Genomic DNA, 27850 nt, shown 5'->3' with positions numbered 1-27850 from the left:
AGTATGGTCATGGTGAGGTCGATTTGAAGAGTATAAAGAGCTTGGTCGATAGTTTTATGTCGAAATGATACTGTCTCTTCAGCAAAATGCTACAGCCAGGTGTGCTTCATTAGCGACATATTTTTCCAGAAGTCATGTACTTAAAATAAAATTTTTGTTACTGTGAAGTTTTTGCAGAAATCTTGTTTCTAGATAGCGCACTTTAGGAGAGCGTCTTTACCACGTGCATGTGTACACTAACCCTGGACTGCTTGCAGACAGTTGGTTTTTTTTTTTCAGTCAGCTACAAGAACGAGGCTACTTGTTACAAAATTTCCGGCTTAGCCACCGTGGTTTAGCGAATAACTTCAATGGCTATGTCAGCAAAGTCTGCAAGAGTAACAACAATAAAGAGACACACAAAAGGTGGTTTATACTGCTGCATGGTAGAATGCAACTGTGCAAGTATCAAATCTTTCGGTGTATTTTTTTTTCGCTTCCGCGGGCAGGTGTATCGACAGAGCATGCTAGTGGCGAGCGGCTGTCATTCATGCTATAGGCCGTTCAGACAAAAGTTTCAGTCTGTATTTTCAATCTCTTTAACGACTGATTCAAATATTAATCAATCAAAAGATCGCTAATCCCCTGTGGAATGCGGCGTCCCTCGTTCTCAAACACTGGTTTCCTCCCAAGACGAAAATCTAGAATGAAATCCATCGAAAGATTGAGAGACGCCCCTACGTAGGGATAAATACTTCTTCTTCTGCCCTTTTTTTTTTTTTCGTTTTTTTTTTTCTTAGGTTTTCTTTATTACTAACATGCCGGTTTCCTTTACTGTGGGCAGAAGCTTCGCGGGCCGGACGGCACCGTGTCGCGGGCCGGATATGGCCCGCGGGCCGTAGGTTGGGCATCCCTGCAATAAACAATTGTGTACAAAACTAACTGTGGATGAACGAGTGTAGTGTGCTAATGAAGGATAGGAACTGACTCATTTATTATGTGGATTAGCAGTAGGAAAGAGTAATGGGAACCTAGAGAACTAACCGAAGTAATTGTTAATACTTCATTGTGTAATATTTGTTTAAAAGCTCTCGACCATATCAATAACTCGATCGGTTATTGTTACACGAATTTGCGTTGGGTTGTTATTTGGGGACGTACGTTGGGAGCTCGGAGTCATTTTGTGAAAACGTTGGCATTTTAGTGTAAGTGTAGTATTGCGCACACGCCCATGTCGGCGCAAGTGGCGAAGTCGAGGGTGTAATTAGCCGAAGGTAGCAGATCATTGACGACACCTCCGTCCATTCCGCGTCTCTGTTCCCCGAGTCACGACATTGAGTTTATGGAAAGCCGGACAAGTCTGAACACCAGCTAGCTGACTCGCATACTCCTCTAGAATCTTGTCTCTCACGTTGTCCAAGGGCTTTACGCAGGTTGACGTGAAGGAGAATATCCCACATACTGCAACAGTGGCCGCCGACAGAAAATAGTAGACATAATCTTCTCGGCTGCTCTCACTTCTAACAGCGCATAGAAAGATTATTTACGAATCACTTTATATATTGTTCTCTTCCTAACATGGTGTTCAAGCCCCTCTTTGCCTCACTTGTATTATCATTTCTAAGTCGCGCCTACACATTGTTTCTGTATTCTCTTCTAGATGTTTTTGCCTTTGACCTGAATGCTTTCTCCTTCTCTCTCACTTTGTTCTTCGCCCTGCTGAACTCATTCATTTGCGGTTTGTTATTTGGATAGCTTCAGATCTGCTTGGCAGGGATGATTGACTCTTCACAAAAGACTATTGTGTCTGCCCAACAGTCCTGATTGACGGCAGATATTGAAGAACGAATTCCGATCAATAACCTAGAGGCAGTGTAAGCATCTCATTTGCTTTAAATATCCATGTCCTAATACATTGAACTGTTGACTTTCCACGTTTGAAGAGCTCTCTGTATATGGTTAGCTGATGAACATCGTTTTGGTCTCATTTACCAAGCGGAGGTTGGCACTTTGAGATGCTAAAACATCTGCCAAGCGTTCTGTCGAGGTTTATTGATTTAAGCAAGGCAGCTGATTACTAAATTACATTGGTTACAATCCCAGAACAAAAACACTGGCTGGTTTGCTGGTCTACTCATTTAGTCGCAGCTTGATTATGTGTCCATCATGTCCTCAGCTGTGAGGTTAAAGTTTTGGCCGAACACATTGCCATGTATCATTGGGTACATAGGTAAGCAGAAGAATATTTTCAGGTCATGTGGATCATCATCCAGTTCTTTACCATATTTATCTCTCGTCATCATATAGAGGGCAGAAAAATAAGACATGAGCTTCATTCTCCAAGGCATCTATAAAAAAAAAAGATAATGGCGGGCTATCTCATATTGTGCAAACAGATTTCTGTGACAGTTGATTTCTGAAACACCAATTCTAAACCGAGTATAGACCTTTCTTCTATTATCCTTGCTTATACTATCCACATATCATTCACTTGCAAGCACATTTTGGAACTGTTATTTACATTAAAAAGAGAACTATTCTCCAGACCTGTGTACCAATCCTGACAAAAACATTGTTATATGTATTATATTATATGTTGCTGAAATAGTTTTTTGAAACACAACAACTGATTCCAGATTTATGTTATTGACTGCCCCATGTTTTTTGTATGTGCGCTGGATGTAGGAACAGTCCGAAATACCCATGTCTAGCGAGCAACGGAGCTTCGGAGCGAGCTACACAATGAGTCCCTGCCTTCGTTCCCAGTGGCTAGAGAACCGGTAATAGCAATGCGGACCACAGGGGAGGTAAACGGTGGTGAGACTTCTTGGCTTTGTGTCCATCCGAAGGTCCAGTTCTGCCAAAGGCCGACTACTGAGTCCCCGAGGTAACGCCACCTCAACCACTAACTCATCCCTACAATTATCAATTCCACCTTATTTTACCAGCGCGTCCGCTCGACTCGTGGAGGGAGCAGAAGTACGGCATCAAAACTATACCCTTATTCCTAGCTATATGACAAGAATAATAATAATAAACGTTTATAAGCATTTTGAAAGCAAACGTTTTAATAATGATAGAACCAGATTCGTGTGACACGTTCATAGTCTCAGTGAGTTTACGGCACTACCGCAGAATAAATCGTGTGGCTGTATTGGTAATAGAAGTAAACGGAGCAGGTATTACTTGTTGGCGAATGAGATGCCAGTCAACAGTCCTGAAGAAAGCTGCATTTCTTATCTCCCCTTCTTCGCGTTCCCCTCGTCCAAGCCGCACATGACTTTTTTTTGTAAGAAGCTGCCAAAAAAGAGGAAAGGTTAAAAAGTAGCGTGAACAAAAACAGTACTGCTAAATCATCACATTACAGGAGCACAATAAATCAAAAACTAAATGCTGTCACGTGTTCAATCTCCTTGTAAATCGAAAGCTACATCTCAGTGTAAACAAAATCACCCCTTTTTATAGCAGTGTGGAAGCTATAGTATTTCAAAGAAAATTAGAACAGTCTATAAAAAAAAAAAGTTTGCAAGAGCTGTAGTTTGATTACCTTTGTGAGAAACCTTCTGGCTTTAGGTGAAATGCGGGAAGGATAGACTTCCATCCTATACACGTTTTCTTCCAACTCTGTCCATGTCTTGCCTTCGTGTTCTAGAAATGGATACTGCTTGAAGCGAATGATACTGAATGTTAGAAAACGCGCGCGCGTGTTACTGCTCACAGAATACAGTGATAGAAATACACACTACATAGCTACCTATCAACATACAAACACATTCAAACAAACACGCGCTGAAGTCAGATCTACAATAACAATCAAACACCACATAGTCCACATTCTCAAAATGAATAAGAGAACAGGAAGGTTCTACACAAAGTTCTAACAAGCGAGATAAATAGAACACGTTCATAACTGTAGATTCGACGGTTTTGGGTCCAGGTCGCATAGTTCACTCAGAAAATATATTATGATTATATACAAAGGTTATAAAAAAATTTCACTTATTATAACATTTTCTCTTTGTTTTTTCCCAGTTTCTCACAATAATTCGTTCATTCATCCGTGCATTGTCTGACAAAATAGGCTAGTTTTTCTGGTCCAACTAGAGTAGTTACAAGGGGCACCTCTCACGTTATACAGTTACCAGCAAAGAACATACCTGTCCACATATCATTCGGTATAAAATAACACCGTACGACCACCAGTCCACTGCTTTGTCAAAAGAGTTTCCCACGATGAGCTACACATATACACGTGAGTGCATGCACAAACACAGAATTACTTAAAAAAACATCTGACAATGGTCAATATCAAGACAGCTCCTTATGGAGGGATAGATCAACAGCAACACATTTTTGGACATGAGTGCTCCATTCTCCCTTCCCTCAATGTCAAGCGCGCGCTTACAAACACACACACACAGTGCACATAACAGGCTCAGATCCCAGTCATACAGGCGCAGAAAAAAAGACACCAGGCTCCCCCTTCGCGACAAGTTCAACTTCTCTCCATGAAAGGAGAGGCGAAGTTAGCAGACGAGACGTCAAAACAGTAAAATACTACAGTCAAGAGTGAACGTTCGAACAACTGATCACCACTAATTATTTAATTATCAGCTGCTCACGAACACGTCAAATTTTGTTTAACGCAAGCATCAAACGAAAAGAATTTGTGTACTAACATATACGTCACACGGCGCTGGAGCTGCATTTGTGGGGGAAAAAGTTAGATTATTAAACACCTTTGGAGAACTGCACAGGTTTACAAAATAAAATGAAACATAATTTACCTAGTAAGTAACTGCTCTGGTAAAGCATTTGTAGAATATTATATGAATTTCGAAACAAAATTTAACTTGATTTGGGCACCTCATTCACGTTAACTGGTCGATGCTACTTTTAAAAATATTGTTAGCAGATAGTGTACATTCATTTCAAATATATATATAATATTACCTTCATGCAAACGATATCAGGAATCAAACAAGTCTGGTGTGATTAGTTCATTAATGACTTTCAATCTTCGAGTTTAATAAACATGCCGAGCAACATAAAACAAGCACACTGTTCTGAGAGTGTAAACAATATCGGTAATAATAGACTCAGTTCTGATCGACTTATTCTTTTCGTCAGCCATAATATTTTCATTATTCTGGATGAAAAAAAAATTATAATATAAAAAAAAATTAAAACAGCTGAAAATAATTTGGTGCACATGTTAACTAGGAGCGATTCAGTGCGCATACAAATTATAACCGCCTACAAGCTGGATAGTAAAATGAAGAGTTTTGATTCACCGCCTGGAGTCCCCTGTGCCCACTAGTTCTCTCTCAGTACTTTGCAGTATATTTTTTCGTAGATGTATAGGCACCAGGAACATCATGGCTTTGATATTTTCCACTTTATTAGGATGTTTCACGAAAACAAAGCTAGGGGCTAAAGAAGCTGATTACGATTGACGGAGCAAAATACCTTTTCCCTCTCTTGATTGAATAAACCTTTACATTAATTACATAACTTTGCTAAGAAAAGCGTAGTGCGTAGGGGTCTTTCATTAAAAAAAATTATTAGTACTACTCAACCTCCTGTTTAAATAGCTGAAAAAAGCGGAACATTCTGATCATCTCAATTTTCTTTCCGGTTATAAAGACAAAAAGATGTGCATACAAAATGCGACCAGTCTGAGTGCATGTGAACAGAAATCGGTTTAGAAAGTCTCATCAAAACTAGTTAGAGGGCTATTGTTTGTCGTTATCTACCAGAAACACTCATTTTGTTGGCTTGATTATTATAGAACTGTAGTAGGCTGGAGTTAACACGGCAGCTCAAATCCTGCAGAAGTTGGGAAACTAACTTGTTCCTCCCAATGGTATCTTATGTCGATTTCAATATGCCGTTAAAGATGTAGGGGAAAAATAAACCATTTACTGTTGACTGGCGACACGAGTAACCAATAAATAACATAATCTGCTTGACGGGGTTATACATGGACTATAAGCTTGATGTTAAGTCCAGCCAAGATCTGAACCATATCACTTTCATCTCATTTCGAAGTTCGAACCTCGGGTGCGGGAAACTGCAGCTTAAGGTCAGTTACCATTGGTTTGTTGACAATTTGTTCATCGATGTCACCCAAATAACTTAGACTAAAGTCGCACAACTGTGCATGACCTTCCTCTGTCAAGACCAGGTTATCCAAGTTCAAGTATCTGCAGCACACACACAGTGTGACATTATTAAGATGTGTGCTGCTAACTTGTTATACAACGATCAAATTTTAAAGACCTTTCTTTTGTTAACGATAACAAAGTATCTTTTCTTAGAATCATATTGTACTTAAAATCTAACTTGTGTTTAAAAGTGCACTTTTAAAAAACGAACAGAAGTGGTCATATGTTACGTCAGAACAGCTACAAACTTCTCATTCTAAACTCAAACTTATTAGGGAGGGGGGAACTGATCCATGCGTGACTTTACTTTTAACTTTAGTACGAAATGAAAAATCGCAGATGATTTTAACATAAAATGAACATAAATACTCACAAACCTCAGTACAATTCCACGACTATGCAGAAAAAACAGAGCTTCCGCAATTTCAGCAGCGTAAAATCTGAAGACAATATTAATGACATTTTAGAAAACCTTTTTCTTCGACGCAGTTGGTGCAACAGTAAGCAATGACCCAACGAAAGTTCAAATACCTATGATTTATTTATGAAAATATAAAAGCAACAATGGAAATGAAATAAAAAGACCTGGAAGCAAAGTATAAAGAACAAGCAAAAAAAAAAACCGTAACAATTTAACAATTTAAATAGATTAAAACGTCAAGCGTAGAAGAATAGATAACTGAAATTAAATTAAAAAGCAAGAGCTCCTTTTCTCTAATAATCAAAAACAGGAATATTTCTGAGTTTGCCACCTCAGTTTCAGCATAACCTTGAAAACAAAAAAGGTGACACTGCTTTTAGCAGACACCTAACAGCACAGTGTTAAAACCCCAACAAGAGAGGAAACAATAGGACTTGAGTCACGTAAAGAAGCTACATCCCTACAGACGGAAGGGATCTCAATATACTGAGTACCCGCAAGGGTCTTACCAGGTAGTGGCACACTCTGGCCGACAAGCTGTCAAACCAGTACGATGAAGATTTGAGTAATGATTTGCATTTGACGATACCAAGAACGTACTTAGACAACAATCAAGACTTTTATGCTGTTGTTACCTATTATTATGATAATCATATGCATGCAACGACACTTAAACTCAAGGCAGCTCGTCCATTAATTTATGTTACAGCCAGTGAAAGAATTAAGATGTTTATTTTAAAATGAAACAATAATTCTTCAACATTTGTTACATTTGAAATGTTTATATTTGCTATTACTATGTGCCAGTGTTTCACTGTTTCACGATATAAGAAGTAAAGAAACTTACTCTCACAGGTTACATATACACACCCCAGAAATAAAAGGAGGGTTTTGCATCATCACTTACGAAAATAAGGTTTACGATGAGGTACTGGCTTCATAGGTATTAAACTTATGGAACCTAACGTATAGAAATGTATGCACGTGTTTTGCACTAGACATATAGCACGTACCAACATAACAAAAGCAAGATGACATTCGAAATAGCAGGTCACAGTCGAGTAAGCCATTTCAACCAAAAACATACACACAAATGAAAGTGGCTGATGCTCGACTTAGATAAAAGAAACTTAATAAGTCTTTTAACGATTTATCTGTTCACTAAAACAGACTTTTTCAATCGTATATCGATCGTGAGAATTCGCTGAGTACACAGAAGATGCTCTATTGCCAGAGCCTTGGGGTGCTGGCGACAGCGATGCCAGCGTCAACAAGCTCGCGCAATAGGCGGCGTGCTAAAAATTTTTTTGTCAAAATTTGCTTCAGTGTCTCGACAGCACTTTGACGCGATGGTCTTCAAAGAGACGGAATGTATCTATATACACACAACTAAAGAACGGTGTGTGTTGAACATACCGGGAGACGATCTCTGAATAGGTTCTCATGGCCCGTAGTTTCTCGTGTAATGTACGGCGTCTGGCAAGCTTCATCACGATAGCCCAATGTGTCTGCAGACATGGTCAGTGTTAGTACGTCCTTATTTTACTCCTAGTTTGACATTTTTAAGGTCATCAGCGTTTTACTGATGAAAGCTACAATTTATCACTTAAGTTAGTACGTATAATCTAGGAACATATACGCTTAATAAATATATTTTCTACAAAGTAATGAATAACATACTAAATTTTGGATTTTGTTGTCTCAATGAGATTTCATAAGTAAGAAAGTAATCATGAACACATCTCCTTAACTGCAGTAAAGAGCATCTTCGTCACATTAAATCATTTTCGTCAATCCACTTGGTGTTTATATAAATATTTCGAGGTAAGCCTATGCGAGAAAGAGAGGTAAATTCAAATAGTAGAGTGTAACTTACTCTCTCAGGTTACATATATGCAAACATCCATTTTAAGCTTGAAAACACACACACACCAAGCAATACGTTGCTTTAAAATACCAACTGGAGTCTGGAAGCTGCTATGGAGCTGAACAATAAATGGAGAGCCAATGGCGACTTTGAGGACCAGAATTTCGGTGTTTGCGAGCTCGTCTGAGCACTTACTCCGATCATACATCTTTATAGCCACCACCTTTTGCGACTTTCCACGTAAGCGGGAATACCAGATCTGAACCAAAAACAGAGTAGAATGAAACTGTTAACATGAATAGCACTATACTCAAAGAATGACGTAAGTAAATACACTTACACTAAACTGCCACTAAAGAAAATTAATTGATATTGATGTGAAACACACACATACACACTATTTACCATTTGTTTGTATGTGTGTTCGAAAAGTAAGTAGTTGGTAACTCTACATGGGTTATTGCATTGAGCGCATCTTTGTGATGCGGATACTAGTGCGCTACAAAACTACATCATCATCATCATCATCATATTGCCACATTGAAAGAAAGACTCCATGACTTTCCGCCCAAAGTGGCATGCTTCTTTCCTTGAATACTGCAACTGCCATCTCGAATTACAGCCTTACACATAATCCATTTAACACACCGCAAACACCTCAGGCTCTGTGTCGACCGAGATGTAACTGCTGGCCATTTCTCTTAATTCCCATCTTAACAAATCGAATGTTAATTTCGAGTGTAATGGTCAGTGTGGTGGCTTAGATGCCTTCTTTTAATCTTCATGTCACAACAATACGCAATGTATTTTATTGTTTTACCACACATCTTTGACAGTGGTTAGAATGTATCGACTGTAAAATCATAATTAAATGTATATCTGTTTCTAACTGTATAAACGTAAGACAATGTAAATTCTATATCCTGTTCTACAGTATTTCGGTGCCTCTAATTTTTTTATATTTTCATATACTTCCTACTCTTCGCAGTGTATCCAGAGAGGCTAGATATATCTACCTTCTCTGGTGTATCTTCGTGTTGATATCGGCCACGAGGCCTACACAAGCTGATTACAAATGATGATAACTATTATTACACATATGTAGAGATGTCATCTGTATACTTACTTTGCTGTATGCATCCTCTCCCATAATGTATCGAAATGAAAATACTTCTTTTTCGTCTATAACGTATCTTTTGCTTCCTGTAATGTTCATGCCGTATTTCTACAGCACATGAAAGCAGATTAATTGCAGTGTAAGTCAGAGTGATGTCTAGACCTTAAAATGTATCTCCAACAAGAAGTATTTTGACAGAGGTGTAAAAAGAGTGAGAATAAGAAGCAGAAAGGTTCCATTGGGAAGGGCACATTGTCAGTAAACCCAACCGCTTTTGCAAGCTCTCAATAGTTGCTCGTTTGAGTGTGTGCCTCAATCGAAAGATCTAAACCAGTAACGATTTCAAATAAACTTTTGTGATAGGTATGAAAGACTTTATATTCCATTATGTAATTTGTTATAGTTTTTGTGATTACAAAAGCACTTAACAGAATGACCGACGAGGCGTAAACAAACGCATTCACAAAACTAGTGCGATATAATTTGCAACTTACCTCACACACTTTTTTATCCAAAACTGGAAAAAATGGATAAGGTAATTTTGAAATTGAATTAAATCCCACCGCTTGTCTTCTTTTCTGAAAAAAAAAATAGTGTAGCGGTGAGCATTCAGCTTTAGAACAGGCTAAACCGTCTCCAAATATGTTAATTCCAATGGATCACAATGGATGCTGCGAAATTCTGAACTCTGTAGTTTGTTAATTGTGTGTTTTGGACAACTAGTAAGTTCAGAGGTTTTGAGGGAAAAAATCAGGTGAGCAAACCAGTATCTTTGCCCCCTCAACATAATGTGACGAATAGCTGCCTAAGCCAAACAACAAAAATGATGGTGCAGGAACATGTTAATCAATATGATGGAGTCCAAATTACAGCATAAGATGTGAGATACAAGAGGTTCCCACTCCCATTGATGATAAAAACGATGATGATGGAACTATAGAGATAAAAAAAAAAAAAACCAGCCTTCTTCTTGTCATTTAATTTAGTTTGTTTTTGTTCATCGAAACAGCGTGACTGTAAAGAGGGGGGGGGGGGAATTGGTGTTTTACGCCGTGTCAGCAGCTAAGGCTATATTACGGCAAGCAGCCAGCCCTGTAAACAGATGCCACGTGCAGAGAAAGAATAGCGTGCCCGAGACGAGAAATGAACTCAGGGCAGCCAACCTTCACTGCATTGGTGACAGGCGCTAACAGCGCTAACAGCGCTAACCGTTGCGCCACCGGACCGCTCAATGACTGTAAAGAAGGGACCAGAATCAAAGAAGATCACCAAGAATGACTACTGTTAAATGAGAGCTTGAAGTCAGGGCCATTCCCCTTCTAGGACAGTAAACGTCGCCAGCTGCTCAGGCGTGACTCGCCTTTGTTTTGACGATCGTGTACAGCACACACGCAGTCACACGAGTACGCTTTCATTCTCCTCGAAAATAGAGCTTTAAAACATATCTCAAAAGGGGCAACTTCTCTAATTTAGAAAAAAATCCAACAACAACAACAACAACAAAAATAAATAAAGAAGAAGCGTTTCAAGTATACATTACCATTGGTTTTGCCACTAACGCTAATTAGTGAAATTTTTTCACACGAAGACATATATCTAAAACCTCTTTACACCCAGTACCTTTGCAAATATAAAATATGTACACGTATATTTACAAATGTTGCAATTTGCACATTTTTTTAGTTTTTCCTTGCAGACGCTGCAGAAAAGCATCTATTTGTTTTATTTCAATGAAAAATGCAGCAGTAAATTTATAAATAATTGAGCAACAAGACTGCCTGGGTTCTAACACTTTTCCAGCCGCTGTGTCACTAATGATTATTTTTCTTTAAATGTCATTTCATCGAAAGCGCACCACCAGGCGCGAACCAGGCGCGAACAATGACAGTCGGTACAGGAGGGCGGGGCCTTGGTCACAGACGGGTCAGCGTAGCTTCACTTCCCGCCCATGGGCTCTCTTGGTCTTTTTGCCAGAATCATACATGATGAGAAGGACTGCTCCAAGAACGCATTATTGTGGAACATCGGAAGAACGAAGAGCTGGATCAGATCAGAAGAAACATTGTTGCTGGCATTTGACTAAGTTCAACCAGCCACATAGTTACTAGTAGAGAGGTCCAGGGAGACCATATATAGTTACTTCACAGCGAATCAAGAAAGTTGTTATCAACGATGTTAAATATTTCTCTGAGACGGTAAAATTTCCATGATCAGGGGGTAACAAGATGCCATTTTAACTTGAAGCAGTCTGAGTGCTGTGTGATGGACTGTGAGGTGACTGCTGAGAGGGCAGAAAAGAGTGATCATTTAAGTATACAAAAGGCTGCTTAAGGACGATATTTTCCAAGGTTTTGTTGAGAGGAAAGAGAGATTTGATAATGGTGTCTTCAGATTCAGTTTTACCACCGCAGACTTATATAGCTGATGATATACAGATGATATACTGATATGCAAAGGAAGACCTGGGAACGAAAATAAGACGTCTTTGTTCTGATGAGTAATGGAAATGACTTGTCTCTTTGCGGCTGTGGAACGGGCAGGCAGAAAGGAGAGAAGGAATTCCACTAACTCGAAAACACGTTACAATACACAGATATATTTGCTGTAATAAAGTTTGAGACTGGGATATAATATTTTTAATACGTTGATGTCAAGGATAGGCTTTTTACAGCAGTTTCATTCAGGCTGTTTTGAAGGTAGTTGGGAAGATGCCAGAGGACAAGCTATCGTTTACTATTTCTGTGAGGGCAGGGAGTAGGATGTCGAGACTGTCTACCAGTAATGGGGTGGGAACTGGGTCCAGTAGGTAAGTTGTCGGTTTTGGCTGGAGTATGATGGTCCTAAGTTCATTTTCCGAGATTGGCTGAAAGAAAGCAAATGAGCACTTTAGTCTTGCCAGACCATCGACGTGGTTAGCAAGAGCTGAAGGTGCATAGGCAGCTGCTCAAGTTTAGCCTGGATGTCATGAATCTTGTGGACAAAAACTCACTGAAGGCCTCAAGTAGTAAAGCAGGTGGAATGACCGTGGGCAGTTGCGGCCTGTTCGTGCGGCCCAACAGATGGTTGCAGGTCCTAAATATGCTCCTATTCGACGATCAGGTACTGATGTGAGCACGGAGAAATTCAGTTTTGGCCGAATAAACAAGGTGGATGACTTCACGCTTGGCAGCATTTAGCATCTGTTTATGAACAGTCAACCCAGACCTACGCCACAATCTCTCAGCTCGCCGACGCTCATCCTTAGTTCTCCGCAGCTCAAAGGCGAATGCTGGGATACTAGCTATTTTGGTCGTCTTTTAATGGAATTGTGCTCCACGGTGTCCTTGTGCTAAATGGTGATTCTTGCGACGATTCTGCCCGCTATACTTACGTGTCACCCCACGGTAATAGCGTGGTGGACTATGTAACGGACAAGTGCGCAATAGAGGGGGGAAGGGGGGAAAGTTGACAACCGTAGTTGACCTGTTTTTTCATGGGAAGTGTGAGCCACGACATTCAGCGAATTCCATGTGTGGGTGAGACAGTGTACGCACTTGGTCTAGTGTAGTGGGCTGGATGTCATTTGGGAAGTTCCTTGAGCAAAAGACATAAGGTGTGACGTCAAAATAACGTGACGACAACAAGGTGAAGACAAAAAGATGACGTTAAGAAAAAGAAAGAGGCGGGAGAACGGTGGATCGGGAAGGAGCATCGGTGTGTGGCGCAGCGGTGGCCATTTTTATTGTTCTAGCCCGTGGATTGAAGGGTTGCACCTGCTTGACGTTTGTTGTCGTTGGCCGGGGCCCCACCAGTCGGCTGCACTAGTGTGGCTGCGGTGAGTGTTTTGGAGCACGACCGTAAGTGACCAGTGGGCGGCTGAACACAACTTGGTGGAATTGTGGTTTTTCTGCACTAACTCGCTGCTGCTGCGACCTGTGAGGAAGTATTACCGTGGGAGTAATACTGTGTATGTACTACAGTGGATGTACATCACTGGTCGTGTTTCTGTAGTCCGCGTCATCGCCGTGGGAGCTCTGTGGTGTGAGCAACAGGCCGTTCAAATTCTTGGGGGCCAAGAAACTGCACACCGACGTTGGCGAGTAGGAGCAGTGGGCTTGGAGTGAGGAGGGGGCTACCCTGCCCTTCCTTACGCTGACGCACCGACCACCACCAGAGAGGGTAGCAGGACAGCCAACACTAACCCACCGGAGGAGGGGAGGCTTCCTCTTAGTTTCATCTCAGCTACATCTTGTTCTACCCACCCACCTGACAGCAACTTATCGGTATCGTAAAACCACTCTTTTATTACCATTTATTGAACTATAGGAAAGAGGATTAGAGTTGACTACATAAAACCGGGGACTGGAAAGCTGCAGGGAATAGACGGTCATTCACTTGTTGGATTTTGTCAAAGACCTACATGTGTTATGAAGGATAACACTGTGGCTATAAATTGTCGGACTGCGTCAAGGATTATTATTGTAACTTTCTGGTTGATGCCGTGTGGATTCCGGCAGAGTGACATGTTAAACTTTGTTGGAGTGAACGTGATGGAGTGTTGTTTCTATTGACGGGTGGATTACTGTTGATACTTTGTCTCCTTTTAAACTTGTGTTTGTTCTTAATAATTATTGGTGCCTCTAAGGAGGGACACCCACCCTCAAGCGATCTCTTTATTTCTTTTTTGTGGAACGAATGCGCGTGTCTGCGGATGGTCCGTGACAGACTACTTTTTGTGTAACTCTGACCTAACGACCAGGTGTTGGTCACTCAACGAGTAGTCTTCCCACATGCCAATTGAGGTGTACACTTCAACCAGTTTCCAAGATGCAGGAGGGACTGCCGAAAAACAGTGCTCACTTAGATTTATATGGGACCAATCAAAAGAACAGGAATATAAAGATAGAGTAAACTCAGAAGAAAGTCAAAGAATCGTAGAAGAAGATTCTGAAGGCAGACATCCCCAAACGCAACTTTTCAACACTTTGCTGACTTCTTACTAACTTCGGCACAGTGCACGAAAAAGAGGATGTACACAGGCAAACTCGCTCGAAGATCAGGTGCCAAGTGGTTCGACAAGGAATGCAGTAGAAAGAAACAAAGCCCAAGGAAATTACTCCGTGAATATACTCGAACACAATGAATGGTGGGTAAAGAAGCCTACAGCATGGAGCGGAGAGATGTCGAAAGCCTGTCAGCAGAGGTTGAGGGGCAGAAGGCCAATTCTGTTCCCAAGTCATCACGAAACATACACATGTCCATGTCACGAAGATGTCAGACTGCGAAACACTAGTGTCAGTGGTGGGCGACTGGCTGACAAATCAAACCGCACACAAAAATAATCTGAGAGCACATTTGAGACAGTAACAGTGCATATGACATGATCAACAGGTCTGTGCACCACCCAATCCAGGATATGATGTATATGCGAGTCGAGATCATTGACACTGATGAATTCCACGATATCAGTTCTCTGCTGTGTTTGCTGGTTTGATGAGACAGACCGGGCATTAAAAAGCGCGATACAGAGGTGTAGCGAAAAGGAAGGAGAAGAGCCTTACCTATCGTTTAGCATCGATGATGAACATTTGATGTGTTCTTTACGCTAGACGAATACACTGTGTTGACACGAGTAATAGTCACTAGAATAAGGTTATAAAAATTCACAGTTTTACTAACTTCTTTTTCCAAACGAGTCTGGCTACTAGTTCTGCCACTAAAAACAGATCTTTCTCTTCGACGACCCACAGGATGCGTGCTACCACCAACACATCTGAAGGCGATCGGTGAAAGAAGCTGAGTTCGTGTGTAAGTGAGATGTGGCACAAAGGCAGTAATAATGCGAACTCTGTGAGGTCTATGGCAGGGAAGATCGTCACTACACAGCGCGATCATAGGGTCAAGCAGAACTGTTCAGAAGTGGCTGATGGAAACAGGACTAAACAAAAATGCAATGAAATATAGAAAGGCTACACAAAAATTACAGTAAGACAAAACGATTACAAACAGTACATCAAAAACAAAAGAAAGATTAAAAGTAATAAGGATCTAATTTAAAAAACCTATAATGCGAATAAATAAAGACGTTGCACAAGAAAGCATAAACAATCGCTGGAGAACAAAGTGACTTAGTCTGACAGGCGCAGCCTCGTTTCCATCATCATACAAATTCACTTCTTCTGCATTTTAGGTCTTTGCATTTATAATTTCTCTTTCTTTCTGTGTGTGTGTGTGTGCGTTCGTGTGCATATGTGTGAGAGAATGCGTATTTTTAATTAAAGTATATAAAGTATTTTTAAAGTATATTTATATATAACTTCATATATAAATATACACCTACGGCTGTCAAAATGATGGCGATGAATGTGACAATCAGTAATGAAACACAATGAAGAAACTAACAAAATTTTAAAATAGAAAGTAAGGCTAAACTTCAATATTAAAGTATGGACAGTCGCACTCTCCTGACATAAATGCGTATACAACTATTTTCTCGAGTTTAATCCTTTTATCAGTGATGCCCAACCTTTTTCGGCCTGCGGGCCATATCCATTTGGGACAGCCGTGTCGCGGGCCACTTCACCGCAAAAATACAAAAAAGAAAAAAAATAGAGCAGATACCATTTTTTATTAGAAACAAGTTGTACTTACCATTAATTATGTAGTAATTAGTGGGATATTTGAAGTTGTTTTCCCGCAACCAACTTCTGAATGTCTGGCCTCATCGTAGAGACACCAAGTCAGAGCATTGAATCGAAATGTTCGTCCATCGAAAAAAAAAAAAGATTGGGAAACGCCCCTACGTGGGGATAAATACTTCTTCTTCCTTTTTTTTTCGTTTTTTTAAAGGTCTTCTTTTATTACTAACATGCCGATTTCCTGCACTGTGGGCAGAAGTTTCGCGGGCCGGATGGCACCGCGTCGCGGGCCAGATATGGCCCGCGGGCCGTAGGTTGTGCATCCCTGCTTTTATTATTTGCATTTGAATGCATGCTCAGTCTTCCAGTTGGCCAATCTGAAGGAAAAAAAACCCTACCTGAAACATTATTTCTAGTCTAGCACTCACACTTCAAACAACAGAATGGTCATTATAGATAAAAATATTTTCTACTCACCATTAGTTGTTTATGTCCAAGGTTACCTTGACAACAATCTTCCATTTTAGTGAACTAAAGTTTTTTTTTATAATCTGAAATATAATCTTTCATTTATTTAATCTTTTCGTAAAACAAACCCCAAACGATTCCTACACGAGTCAAATATTACTGACATAAATACTTGTAACCATCTCTCTAACTAATGATGACGTTCTGATGATGCATTTTTGGCCACAAATGTAAATTTTGCGTCACGAGAATAACATGACGACAGTCGGCCCTCGATACTTCGTGACAGGGCCGTGCTTAGGGGCAGGCGGACGAGGCATCTGCCTAGGGCCCCGCGCTTCAAGGGGCCCCGCTCAACTCAACCTCAACTACGACTGCAGACTGTACGGTTCCCTTCGTTGTAACCTATTGACGAACGTTACAAATAAATTAATCGTAGGCTTATGTTGTAATGTGTATGCAGCGTGCTGTCAATGATAAAAGACGAGATATCCCTGAGGAAAAAAGTGACTTTAGATCCCAACTAAAACCGTGTGATCGTGGCGTGAGGGCCCCGCACATGCCCTTTGCCTCGGGCCCCGCGGGGGCTAAGAACGGGCCTGCTTCGTGATGTCATGCTTTGTGTTGTCCCGAAATCCCGGAAACTTGGATCAGCGAGATAATCGCTTTTGTCTAGTAGACGACGGAACTCGAGTATAAAAAAAAAAAAAAATTATTTTGTAGTATTTTGAGACATTTTCAAAGCCTAGCCATTGAATCTTATAGTGGATAGTGCTAAATATAGGTTGTGAGTGATTAGGAATTGGATGCTTACGTAGGTGTGAGCCCCGACTTGGATTGATTGAAGTACGCTTTGTGCGGATGCATATGCTTGCACAAATTAGGTTTGACTCTTTTCACCATTGTTTATTTATTAGCCCCTTCAAAAAAAAAGTTATTACAATAATTGAGTACAGCGGATAACAATTACAGTGACATCGAAAGTCCACGAACAGATTATTTGTGTTGAAAGAAAGAACGATTAACTAATGCATGCCTTTGTTGTGCGTCTGTGACAAGCGCAAACCATACATATTTTAGAGCAGTTGTTCAAAAGGTTCGTTGCAAAGCGTTGTACTGCTAAATTACAGGTGTTTACTGCATGTACTTTTCTGATCGTTTTTTTTTAAAATTGCATTTTAGTTTTAATTTATTAAAAATTATTACCAAAAATCATTCGTCTATACACATCAGGCCTTTTAACAAACGGAATAGATTTCCGGAGCGATATTTACAGAAGGATATTGATCAAATTACAATGAAAATGGATCCCGTTTTGTATGCGTTGAGATAACAGCAAAGTTAATGAATCGGTCCTATTCAGCCGAATGACTTCGACATGGTAATGATGCCCGTAAATGAATCTGAGTGGTGAGTCACGTTTTCTGTCACAGAGTTTTCCATTTCCCTGATTACAGCTCTTAATGGCGTGCATTACGGGCGTCCCAATGTTTACCTATTTATCAAGTGATTGCTTGCATGCTGCACGTGTCGCCCAGGATTCGTGTAAGCCGTCAGCAATACCTGTTTTGTAGCGGACAAGGCGCAAACCTAAACCTGTCATGCTGAACATGTTTTTCATAGCAAAACATTTACAAAATAATAAGTAAACCTTAATCAAACGGCAATCTAGGCTATAAAAGCTGTGCAATTTGAAGTACTTGCATCTATATAAGTCTGGTAAGTTTAAGTTAAAGAGGCTTGTAAATCGGACTGATTCTATGAGAGAGGCTGCTAAGTCGTTCGAGAAGCGCCTTGTAGCGTAAGATTATATGGTGCCAGCAGACTGCACAGAGAATTTTCTGGGCTACCTCTTAAAGTCAAAAGTCACGAGACCTGGCGTCAGTGAAGGGTGGAGCTTTCTGGTTGCTTTACAAAGAAACCGTTCGCACTGAGGTTTTGTCGGCTTCTAGTAGGGTTGCTCAATCCTCTTTTCTTATTTCTGCAAGTCCAGCAGCTCACGGGTAGAACGGATTATACACTCTCTTCGGCATGGCAATATCATGACGACCGCGTTTTCTTTTTTTTGTTTTTTTTGTTGTTGTTTTTTTTTTGATGTAACACTCATGGCTCCGCGAGTCTAAAATATGAGTAAAAAGTAGTGATTCTTGCAGCTTTTTGTGTTCTTGACAAGAACGGGGAAACCTGACACTTTTCCCAAGGTGTTCTGTTGTGAAGTCCTGACCAGACTTGCTAAAAGAGTGTAAATCATTCAAGTAAAAAACCCGTTAAGCTTTTATTTGCTATCTTTTATCTTTATGTTCTTCGTATTGGTGCACTTGATCTTGTTGTCGCAGTGATATAGCTTTAGTTGCTGGCACGGCATTAAAAACAAACAAACAAACAAAGCACCTGAACTTCAAGAAGGGGCAGCAACCGAGAAAAGACTTTTCCTATTGGAGCTCCAAACCTGATGGCAGAGGTTTCAAAGAGGACTGTCTACGGCAGTGACTACAACGAAATACTTTGATCGTTCTTATAATGCTTTTTAACTATGTCTGTGAAATAGGTTAATAATTTGGTTTGCTGAATATTTTCTAATATTTTGCTTATTACTTAAATGTAAATTTTTGTTGGAGTTTTCCATCTCGTTTTCAAGTAACTGCAGAGTTGCAAGTGACACAAGTTGCAAGATATATATGGCTACTTACGAGGTGGTGTGTTGAATGCAAGGTAGAGGTTGCAGGTCATTGTTGTTGTTGATGATGATGATGATGATGTTGTTGCTGCTGTTGTTGTTGTTGTTGTTGTTGTTGTTGTTGTCGTCGTCGTCGTCGTCGTCGTAATAAAAGATAAAAACCGCAGGATTTATATAGCTCGTAAGTAGCATGTTCGTAGCGCTTAAGACGATGGACGGAAGGAGAAACAACAGTACTGATGACTAATAAAAGATGGTTAATAAAAGCCAAATAAATGCCAAAGTGGAATCGTATAACAAGAACTGATGGTATCGTGATTCTGCATTGACAAACTGTCACAAATCTGCTGTATGATTTTTATACACTGTCATATAGCTGTATTATATTTTATTAACACGATTTGTCTCTTTACCTTAATTATAATTCATTATTAATGAGTTAATGGTGTTGCAAATTAACAAAACATTACAATGCCCGAGCGGATCCGTTACAGTTTTATCTCTAGTCAAGCCTTTCACAGTCACGCCTCTTGTGGTCTGTAGGCTTGAAGGCAACGGAAAAACCTGAGTGGAGAAGCTTGCCTCTGCTATTGTGTGGAAGGAAGGAATGCAAATTCAGCTGGGTTATAATGTTCATTTGTCACCAAAAATTGTTCTTTACAGATCGATGGGCATTGTCTCTAGACTTGTCGAATAACTGCTAAATGTTTTGACTGCATGTATGCTCGCAAATGCAAATCTGCTGAGTCCTAAGATAGGCCACGACAATCGTGAACAGTAACATGTAAGCCTATATGTTTATTGTTTAAATTTTGAGTTTAGAAAATGCAGTTAAGGCTAAATGTATAATCATTCCTATATCTTTTTTTGACAAAGTGATCTCTTTCCGGAGGCAATGTGGGGGTTAGAGTATTTGTCTCTCGCCTATGGCGCAGCACAGCCTTGAGCCGGCCCTCAGTAGAGTGGGTGCAGAACTGCCGGCAAAGTGATCTGTTGAGACAGCCAGCATTGTACTTGCATGCAAACTGTGCTCCCTGCTCTGACCATTTTGAACCAAGCCATTTCATAAAACTCGTGAACAAACACTGCCGATTGATCTGGTGTGCAGTTCAACCATCTTTGATGAACTGAATCCACCGAAATATATAGAAGATTTTTTCAGGGATGGATAGCAAGAACTGTATCCGAGTGGCTCCACGCCTCACAGAAAAACACCTCAAGTTACCATGTTTTTCGGTCCTTTGGGTAAACCTTGCCTTTTAGGTTCTATCGCGCAGCATTGCAGCTGGCACATCAACGATGGTAACTTTAAGAATGTTATCAGAAGATGCCTCTGAGACTTCTTTCTTTGTTGAACCCATTGATCAGCTGTTTAACGCGTTTAACAACCTTAGCAAGTTTAGCAGCCACACTATGTGTGATGCTATTTCTGAAAAGTCGGGTCATATAGAGCTCTTGAAAGAAACTTTTTCATGGCTGTCAACATTTAAAAGCAATTCATCGTGTATGATTGGATGGAAAATTGTTATACAGAGCCTGCTTCAACTCTGGGACGATCTTGGCAAAACAAACGAGACTAAATTCCTTCACACTAGCAGACTAAACCACACTGCGTAGAAAACCTCTTTTCTGTAATACGAGGAAGAGGACATGGAGATAATACAAGTCCGCAGCGATTTTCGGTTCTTACTGCACCAGATGATGATGGGTGGTCTCATCATGCAATCTGAAAGATGCAACTGCATCCAAGACGGAGATCACTTTCTCTTGACGCTGAGCATAATCAGTACTCCAGCGATTTCTGATGCAGGATGTGAGCTAAGCGAAAGATGTGAAATCTCTGATTGCTTTCACCAACTCTGCCGAGGACAATATTTTAATTTACATTGCTGGTTTCATCGCCACAAAGGCACAAAGAAAAGTGTGTCCGGCATGTAAAGGAATTATTACAGGAAATCAAGAAAGATCTGTCAGAGAGACCCTGTTGTCCATCCAGCGGGTACCTTATGTTCCCGATAGGCTGGTCGTCGTAACACTTCAGTTGGTGACGCTGGTAGAGAAACGAAAGTTATACTCAGAAATTTGAACAGCTCCTCCGCATGGATCTAGTGAGAACTCGATTTCTGGAAAATTTGGACAGAAATTGAGTTCGCTCATATGTCCCTCCATCAAATGCAAACCAGGCAGTAATGTTGCTCAATTGTTTTAAAATATACAGCTGCATTTTGCATTTTGAATGAAAACAATAGATACATTTCTGAAGCGTCCGCAAGGAAAAATATAAAAATTCTAAAACTGCAACAAAGATAAACATACGTGTACATATTTTCGCAAAGGCACTGGGTGTAAATAGGTAATAAACATATAATCTCTTCGTGTGAAGAAATATGACCAGAATTACTCGCAAAAACAATGTATACTTATTTATTTTGTTTTAAATTAGAGAAGTAGTCCCTTTGACATATGTTTCAAGCTCTATTTCCCAAAGTATCCAACCGTGCGCACCTGATTGCGTGTGTGCATGGTTGTGTATAGGTGGATTGCTGTCTGTCTGGCAAGACCAACGCTTAGCTTCTTGCGAAGTTTTCCTCTGTTAGTCTCGGCGAGCGTGAGCCTTAACAAAGAATGTGACTAAATCGGAAGCTTTGTAGTACAGTCGGACCTCGATAAGTCGAACTCAAAGGGACCCGAAAAAAAATCGACTTACTGAGTTTTCGAGTTATGGAAAATTGCGTAAAAGGCGCAGGTATTTGGCCGGGAATTAACAATTAATTCGATATAGGGAGGTTTTCGACTTAGGGAAGGTCGACTTATCGAGGTCCGACTGTATCATGCCTCGTTTTAGTAGTTAACTGGGAAAAAATCGTTTTCCAGAAGTCCAGTAATACAAGTTCATGGTGTGTTGCCAGTCCACGATCATCAGAACAAAAGGGCGGAACTCCGACGTTTACTGTCCTAAAGGGGGAGTGGCCGTGCGCGCCGCCTGACTTCAAGCTTTCATATAGCAGTGGTGGCTCTTATTGTCCTCTTTGCTCTGTGTCCACCAACATTCGTGCTGTGAAGCAGTGCTGGGAGTCAATGTGGCGATCCGTGCGTCGCAATATGGCGAGCGGAGATGATCGGTTATTATGTAAGGAGCTATGCGCCATGGACAACGCTTTATCACAACAGCACACTTCGGTAAGAAGCGGTTGGAGTGCCCTCAACAAGGTACGCCAATTTGCAATTCGAGCAGTTTCACAGCGACAGTCCACTTCCGAGGAAAATGATTTACAGTCGCAGGAAAATTTCACCGTTACCGATGTTTGTCGCCTGGATGAAAGCCCCTATCATCTGCTTAAGGTAATAATATATATATATATATATTTTATACATAAGAGTGTGTCTTCCATTGTCTATATGCGAAATGAAAAGACATTTTCGTGCTGTGCTCTATTACACAGGCAATATGAGGAGAAATATAGAGGAACACAGAAAAATAAATGCCACCGTGCCGCTTGTGTCTACTTTGTGGGACTCAAAATACTATTACAGATTTATCAAAATTCCTTGAAGGTCCATGGACACGGTTTATAAACTACCTTAAATACTGAAATACCGTGATGTCTTCGAAAGTATATGCTCTCTTGTAATCATTTTTATGAAAAAAAAATTCAAACTTTCAACTAAATGTGCTTGTATAATCGTAAAATGCAAGCAGTTTCGCACGGAAGCGTTCGTCTGCTGCTTGGCGTCTCAAAGAATCTCGCGCGCATTGATTGATGATGTGTACTATAGGAAAACAATGTCTCGTGTTTGATCACAATCGCTGCACATCTTTGTAATAAAATCCTTCTGCGGTCATAGAACACCAAAATGTGCGATTTTCGGGAGCTTGCAAGCGAAGGCAGTCCTTATAGTTTTCACCAGTTCCCGAGAAATCAGGAGCTTCACCTGCACTAAACATCAACAGAAAAGTACATGGGATGGAAAAGCTGTGGATGCCTTGCGAGCATGATGTTGGTTTTTTATCTCGAAACATTTCCCTGACGCGTGCTTCACGATGCAGTATCGGTTGTACAAGGAGAATGGGATTACTGCTCTTCCAAGGCTAGAATCACGTAGAGCAGTGGTTCTTAACCTTTTTTGAGGTACCAAACCCACAAGCTTCATATGCACATTCACCGAACCCTTCTTTAGTGTCATCATGAATTGCGGGTGTGTCTTGACCTCCGTGGCGGAGGCTCCGCCGAACCGCTGAGACCGACTCACCGAACCCCACTGACGTAGAGAGATACAGAAGGCGGGAAGCCGATATTCTAGGAGTTAGAGGTTGGACCTGTAGACTGTAGAGTAAGGAATTGTAAAGCCGCAGAGCAGACCGTGAGACTCATACGTGTGTAAATAAAAACATGTATATATACGTTCAACCTGAGTTGAGTATTGGTATTGAGAGAGGAGATATAACAAGTACCACATAGACCTCCAGCTTTGTGGTAATGCCGAGGCCTCTCTGCTCCTTGGTGGATTTACGGTGTCAATTTAATGTTCAATGCACCTGCTAGCTGTGGTCCTATGCTCCTCGAGGAGTAACAAAGACTAAACTAACTAAACACCTGTTAGCATTAAGCTTCCGTCCGGTGTTGTTACATTTGACAAATTTTAAATATTTTTTTTTAAGATTCTGTGATGTTCAATAGCCTTCTACAAAAAGCAACCCGTCGTCATGGTGCTAGTGCTCGATATGTGACGTCCTTCTGTCAAGTGCCAGTTACCTATTTCTATCCTTCTCTCCGCTCGCTGTCATTACTCATGCGAACTGAGGAGAGTCTGGCTGCGTGCTAATATTGCAAGATTCAAGATTCTTTCTGAATCTGTCACCCTCTAAGTCTAAGGGGTATTGAGAAATTAAAAATATATTCATACATATTCACACAAATTCCTATCTTTATATATAGTATCTGTCACTCACATACACTAACTGGTCGGATTATGATAGCTATTTTTTTTAAAAAATCTGTATTACTCACTCATTCTTTATTTTTTCCATCCTTTTTTATTATGTATACCTGCATATATATAATCAAATAAATCAAGCATATAAACACTCTTGTTTTCTCTCTCTTTCTCCTTCAAATACACTATACGCTAACAAGACATTTTACCAAAAGAACGAGACTTCGTGGAAGCAAAAAAAGAGTCCCGCGTAATTTCTCTTATTAAACACAACATTCTACTAAAAACCTTCAACGTTTTCCACATGAACACACATATAAATAGACGAGATTCAAATTTATCCTACTCTTTTCAGCGATTCTAAGCAGTTTTATTTTGCCGTTAGAATCCCTTTAACCACTGACTGCATGCATATGCTACATACCTTAACACCTTTGTGGGCACACATAAACGTACGCATGGAATGAGGTAAGGGTGTTACTTTTTTTATTTCTGCCAGAACAGGGCTGTCTCTAAGAAGCCTTTATCATGTGGCTATTTTCCCATGATTGTTATAGCAGTATTTATAAAAAAATTGCTCAGTCTCAGCAACAAAATAATTGTAGCCAGTACAACAGTTACAGTGGGGAAGATGTTATATGATAACTAGTATAGGTCTATAGTGTTGGTGTCACACTTCAGTTTTCCCGCAGGTCGAGCGGACACGCAGGCGTACGGACAAGCGCAGTGTAGATCAGATAGCTTAATTTCGACCCGTCCTTTTGTCCATCGGAAGAAAAGGACGGCCGTTGTCGGATCGCTCAGGCAGCGAGACCAGCAATGGACTATAGGCCAAACCGGCCATGACCATAAAACACTGCCGAATAGGGCAGCCCTGTTACCCAGGTACTTCAGTTACCTCAGTTACCCAGGGGATGGGAGAGTGCTTGATGCGAAGTAATTCAGGGGCAGTAGCCGGCTCAACGCGCATCAATCAGTGGAGGTTAGACGGTGACAATTTAACGACATGACCACTCTTTAGAAATAGTGGGCACCACAAGTAAGTTAATCTAGGGTAAAGAAGGTCCTCTAGAACTAGGGTGGCCGTAGTTGTCTTCTACTAGCTTTGATGCACAATTAGCTGCGGTTCATAGATTGGGTGCACAGGAAGTCAGTGACCCCCTGTCCCTGACCCTAACCTAAACCAATAACTGTTTTGTGGCATTATGATTGGATATTTCTTTAGGTATAGCCATTGTGTTTACATATTTCTATATGTATAGCCAGATAAAGCGAGAGATATTTCTAAAAGTATACTTTGTAATGTCACAATTACATGTGGTTTGAATTCGTTTCACACAGGTGTTCATATATGGCTGCTTTAATTACGTGTAAACAGGTAGCTGCACGCGGTGACCTTGAGGAGTTTATCAGAGCTTTCAACGCAGGTCCTCGTCGACTTTGTATGAAAGATACACGTGGGCAGACTCCTCTACATGTTGCGGCTATCAGTGGGTTCTGCAACATTGTCGACTACATTATAGAACAGAACATAAGTAAGTAATTTAAAATAACATGGCCCTCAAATAGTACAATAATAGCACGGTATTTTTTTATTTCAGTTTTCAAACATATTTTTCTTCCTTCACCGTACTGTTGTAGGAATTCCTATAGGAATTAAGTGGTTTGATAATGTTGATAAGTACTCAATGGTGTTTAGATAATGTTGTGAAAAATTCATGTTACTGGTTGACAACTTTATACTTTATGGTAAGGCCTGGTACTATATTTCTGTACATTTATGCGTCTAGCCCAAACCACCCAAAACATTTGTCAAGCGATGTACGTGTGACCTGGCGAAGCCAACGCTGGGCTCACGCGTCTTTGTGTGTCGTTCTTGGGACAAATAGACTATCGAGACTGGATGGGAAGCAGACTAATGGTCAGGGAGAGTGAAGACAGAAAATTTAGTTCAAAATACCTGATACTTTCAGATTTAGATACCGTGGACAATGAAGGAGATACAGCATTGCACTGTGCTGTACGTAACAACCACGTTGACATCATAGAAAGTCTTCTTGATGCGGGAGCAACATCTAGCATTACCAACCTGAGACATATGGCACCACTCCATATAGCTTGCGACTTGGGGAACTTAGATGCACTGGAGGTCAGTAAAATTGTTATTGTTATTTATTTGATGGTTTTTGAATCGCGTTTAAAATTATGACAGTTGGAGTAAAATCCCCTTAAAAAAGGTATAAAATCACGTAATGAATGAAGACAATAATATAGCATAAAGAATCATTTACTAACGCCGTACCCTGCAGTAGTGGATATTGGATAACTAAATTTAATGTTGCTGTGTTGCAGGCCATGCTTAAAAAGAACGTTGACACAATGATTCGTGGGGAAGGGGGATGTTCTCCTCTTCACTACTGCTGTCTAAATGACAAATCGGAATGTGCCAGGCTGTTGGTAAGTATGTTTTACTGTTTCCAAACCTATTAATAAATATATAAAGTTTACAAACCTCTGATCACAGCTGATCGTACTAAAATGGTGCAATTTTCAATGTGCGACAATATAGGCAAAATTATTGCCTATATAAATTATTGCAGCATTGTATTGTTACTCTCAGAAAAGAGTGCGTGCGTGAGTACTCGAACTTGAAGTTTTATTGAGTAGGTATCGAGTAGGGTTATATTAACCCTTAGAGCATTTCTATGGGAAGCGAAAGCCAAAACAGTATCAATAGTACAGCTAGTGCAAGATGATGATGATAATAATAATAATAACAACAGCAGCATTCATCATCATCATCACCATGGTCGTCCTCGTCGTCGTCGTCGATCAGAGCATCAATATACGTTGTTTTTCCTTTCAGTAGTGGCAAATAAAGTGCGCAGCTAGTGTAAATACTTACTTACACACGACTAACATGAAAATAGAAGCAAAAACACAAAAGGGATGTCTTATCAGTACGCGCGCGCGCGTGTGTATATTCGTACATGTATGTGTGCACAGGTGTTTGTGTGAGAGAGAGAGAAGATAAATGCAGTATATTAGACGCCATGATAATTTTTTTAAAGTTGTCCTCTATTGTACTCCATGCTTACACTTCTTTTTACTAGCATTTATCCTTCACCTAGTGATGCTTTGATTTCTATTTAATCTTTGCTTTGATGTCTTTTTTAAGTACAGTCAAATCTCCCTACTATGCCACCTACCGGGACCGAGCAAAAGTGGCATAGTAGCGAGAGTGGCATAGTAGAGAGGGTTCGTAAAAAAGGCTTTATTTGCTCAAGTTACCCGTCAGTCCAAAGCAGGGGTGGGCAATTAATTTTCCCAGGGGCCACATGAGAAATTGGGATGGTTTTAGAGGGCCGGACTAATATAGTTAACTCAGTTTTACCCAATATTGTATGTATAGTATATGTACTGGCGGGCGGGCCGGTCAGAGACAGGAGGCCTTTGCCCAAGTCTGGTCCAAAGCTCTCAAGAATCGTCGGCTTCGCTAGCTGTCTCCTCTCATTCTCCCCCTTACCTCTTCATCCTCCACCCCTCCCAACCACATCCGCGCACCTGCATCCTGTCGCTAGTCGACCCCCTCACACCTTCCC

The 27850-nt window shown here is 40.5% G+C and overlaps 2 protein-coding genes across 7 annotated transcripts in view; one reads left to right on the top strand and one right to left on the bottom strand.

Moving 5' to 3' along the window:
* Window positions 1-2388: 2388 nt before the first annotated feature.
* LOC112574568 (probable cAMP-dependent protein kinase catalytic subunit) lies at window positions 2389-16825 on the bottom strand. Of its 6 annotated transcripts, none has more exons than XM_025255733.1 (11): window positions 16646-16771; window positions 15210-15468; window positions 10046-10129; window positions 9561-9659; window positions 8529-8693; window positions 7984-8075; window positions 6524-6586; window positions 6038-6185; window positions 4137-4217; window positions 3527-3643; window positions 2389-3276 (listed from the first exon to the last, which is right to left on the bottom strand). In XM_025255733.1, the coding sequence occupies exons 2-11, from the start codon at window positions 15423-15425 to the stop codon at window positions 3106-3108; spliced, it is 1236 nt and encodes a 411-aa protein (XP_025111518.1). In that variant the 5' UTR covers window positions 15426-15468; window positions 16646-16771; the 3' UTR covers window positions 2389-3105. The 6 variants fall into 6 exon arrangements, 5 of the variants coding, with proteins under 5 accessions (XP_025111518.1, XP_025111519.1, XP_025111520.1 ...); XM_025255734.1 differs by having other exon boundaries at window positions 3527-3640; XM_025255735.1 differs by having other exon boundaries at window positions 6074-6185.
* A 4762-nt stretch (window positions 16826-21587) lies between these two features.
* Window positions 21588-27850, top strand: part of LOC112574430 (transient receptor potential cation channel subfamily A member 1-like) — a 30892-nt gene continuing 24629 nt past the window's right edge. Inside the window, exons 1-5 of the mRNA XM_025255502.1 lie at window positions 21588-21666; window positions 22188-22655; window positions 25627-25783; window positions 26222-26397; window positions 26601-26705. Of these exons, the coding sequence (XP_025111287.1) occupies window positions 22392-22655; window positions 25627-25783; window positions 26222-26397; window positions 26601-26705 (702 nt within the window). The 5' untranslated portion in view covers window positions 21588-21666; window positions 22188-22391. The remainder of the gene's footprint in view (window positions 21667-22187; window positions 22656-25626; window positions 25784-26221; window positions 26398-26600; window positions 26706-27850) is intronic.

This window comes from Pomacea canaliculata, linkage group LG10 (genome assembly GCF_003073045.1).
Source record: "Pomacea canaliculata isolate SZHN2017 linkage group LG10, ASM307304v1, whole genome shotgun sequence".
Classification (NCBI taxonomy): Eukaryota; Metazoa; Mollusca; class Gastropoda; order Architaenioglossa; family Ampullariidae; genus Pomacea; species Pomacea canaliculata.
This window is presented reverse-complemented; position numbering and strand designations above follow the sequence as displayed.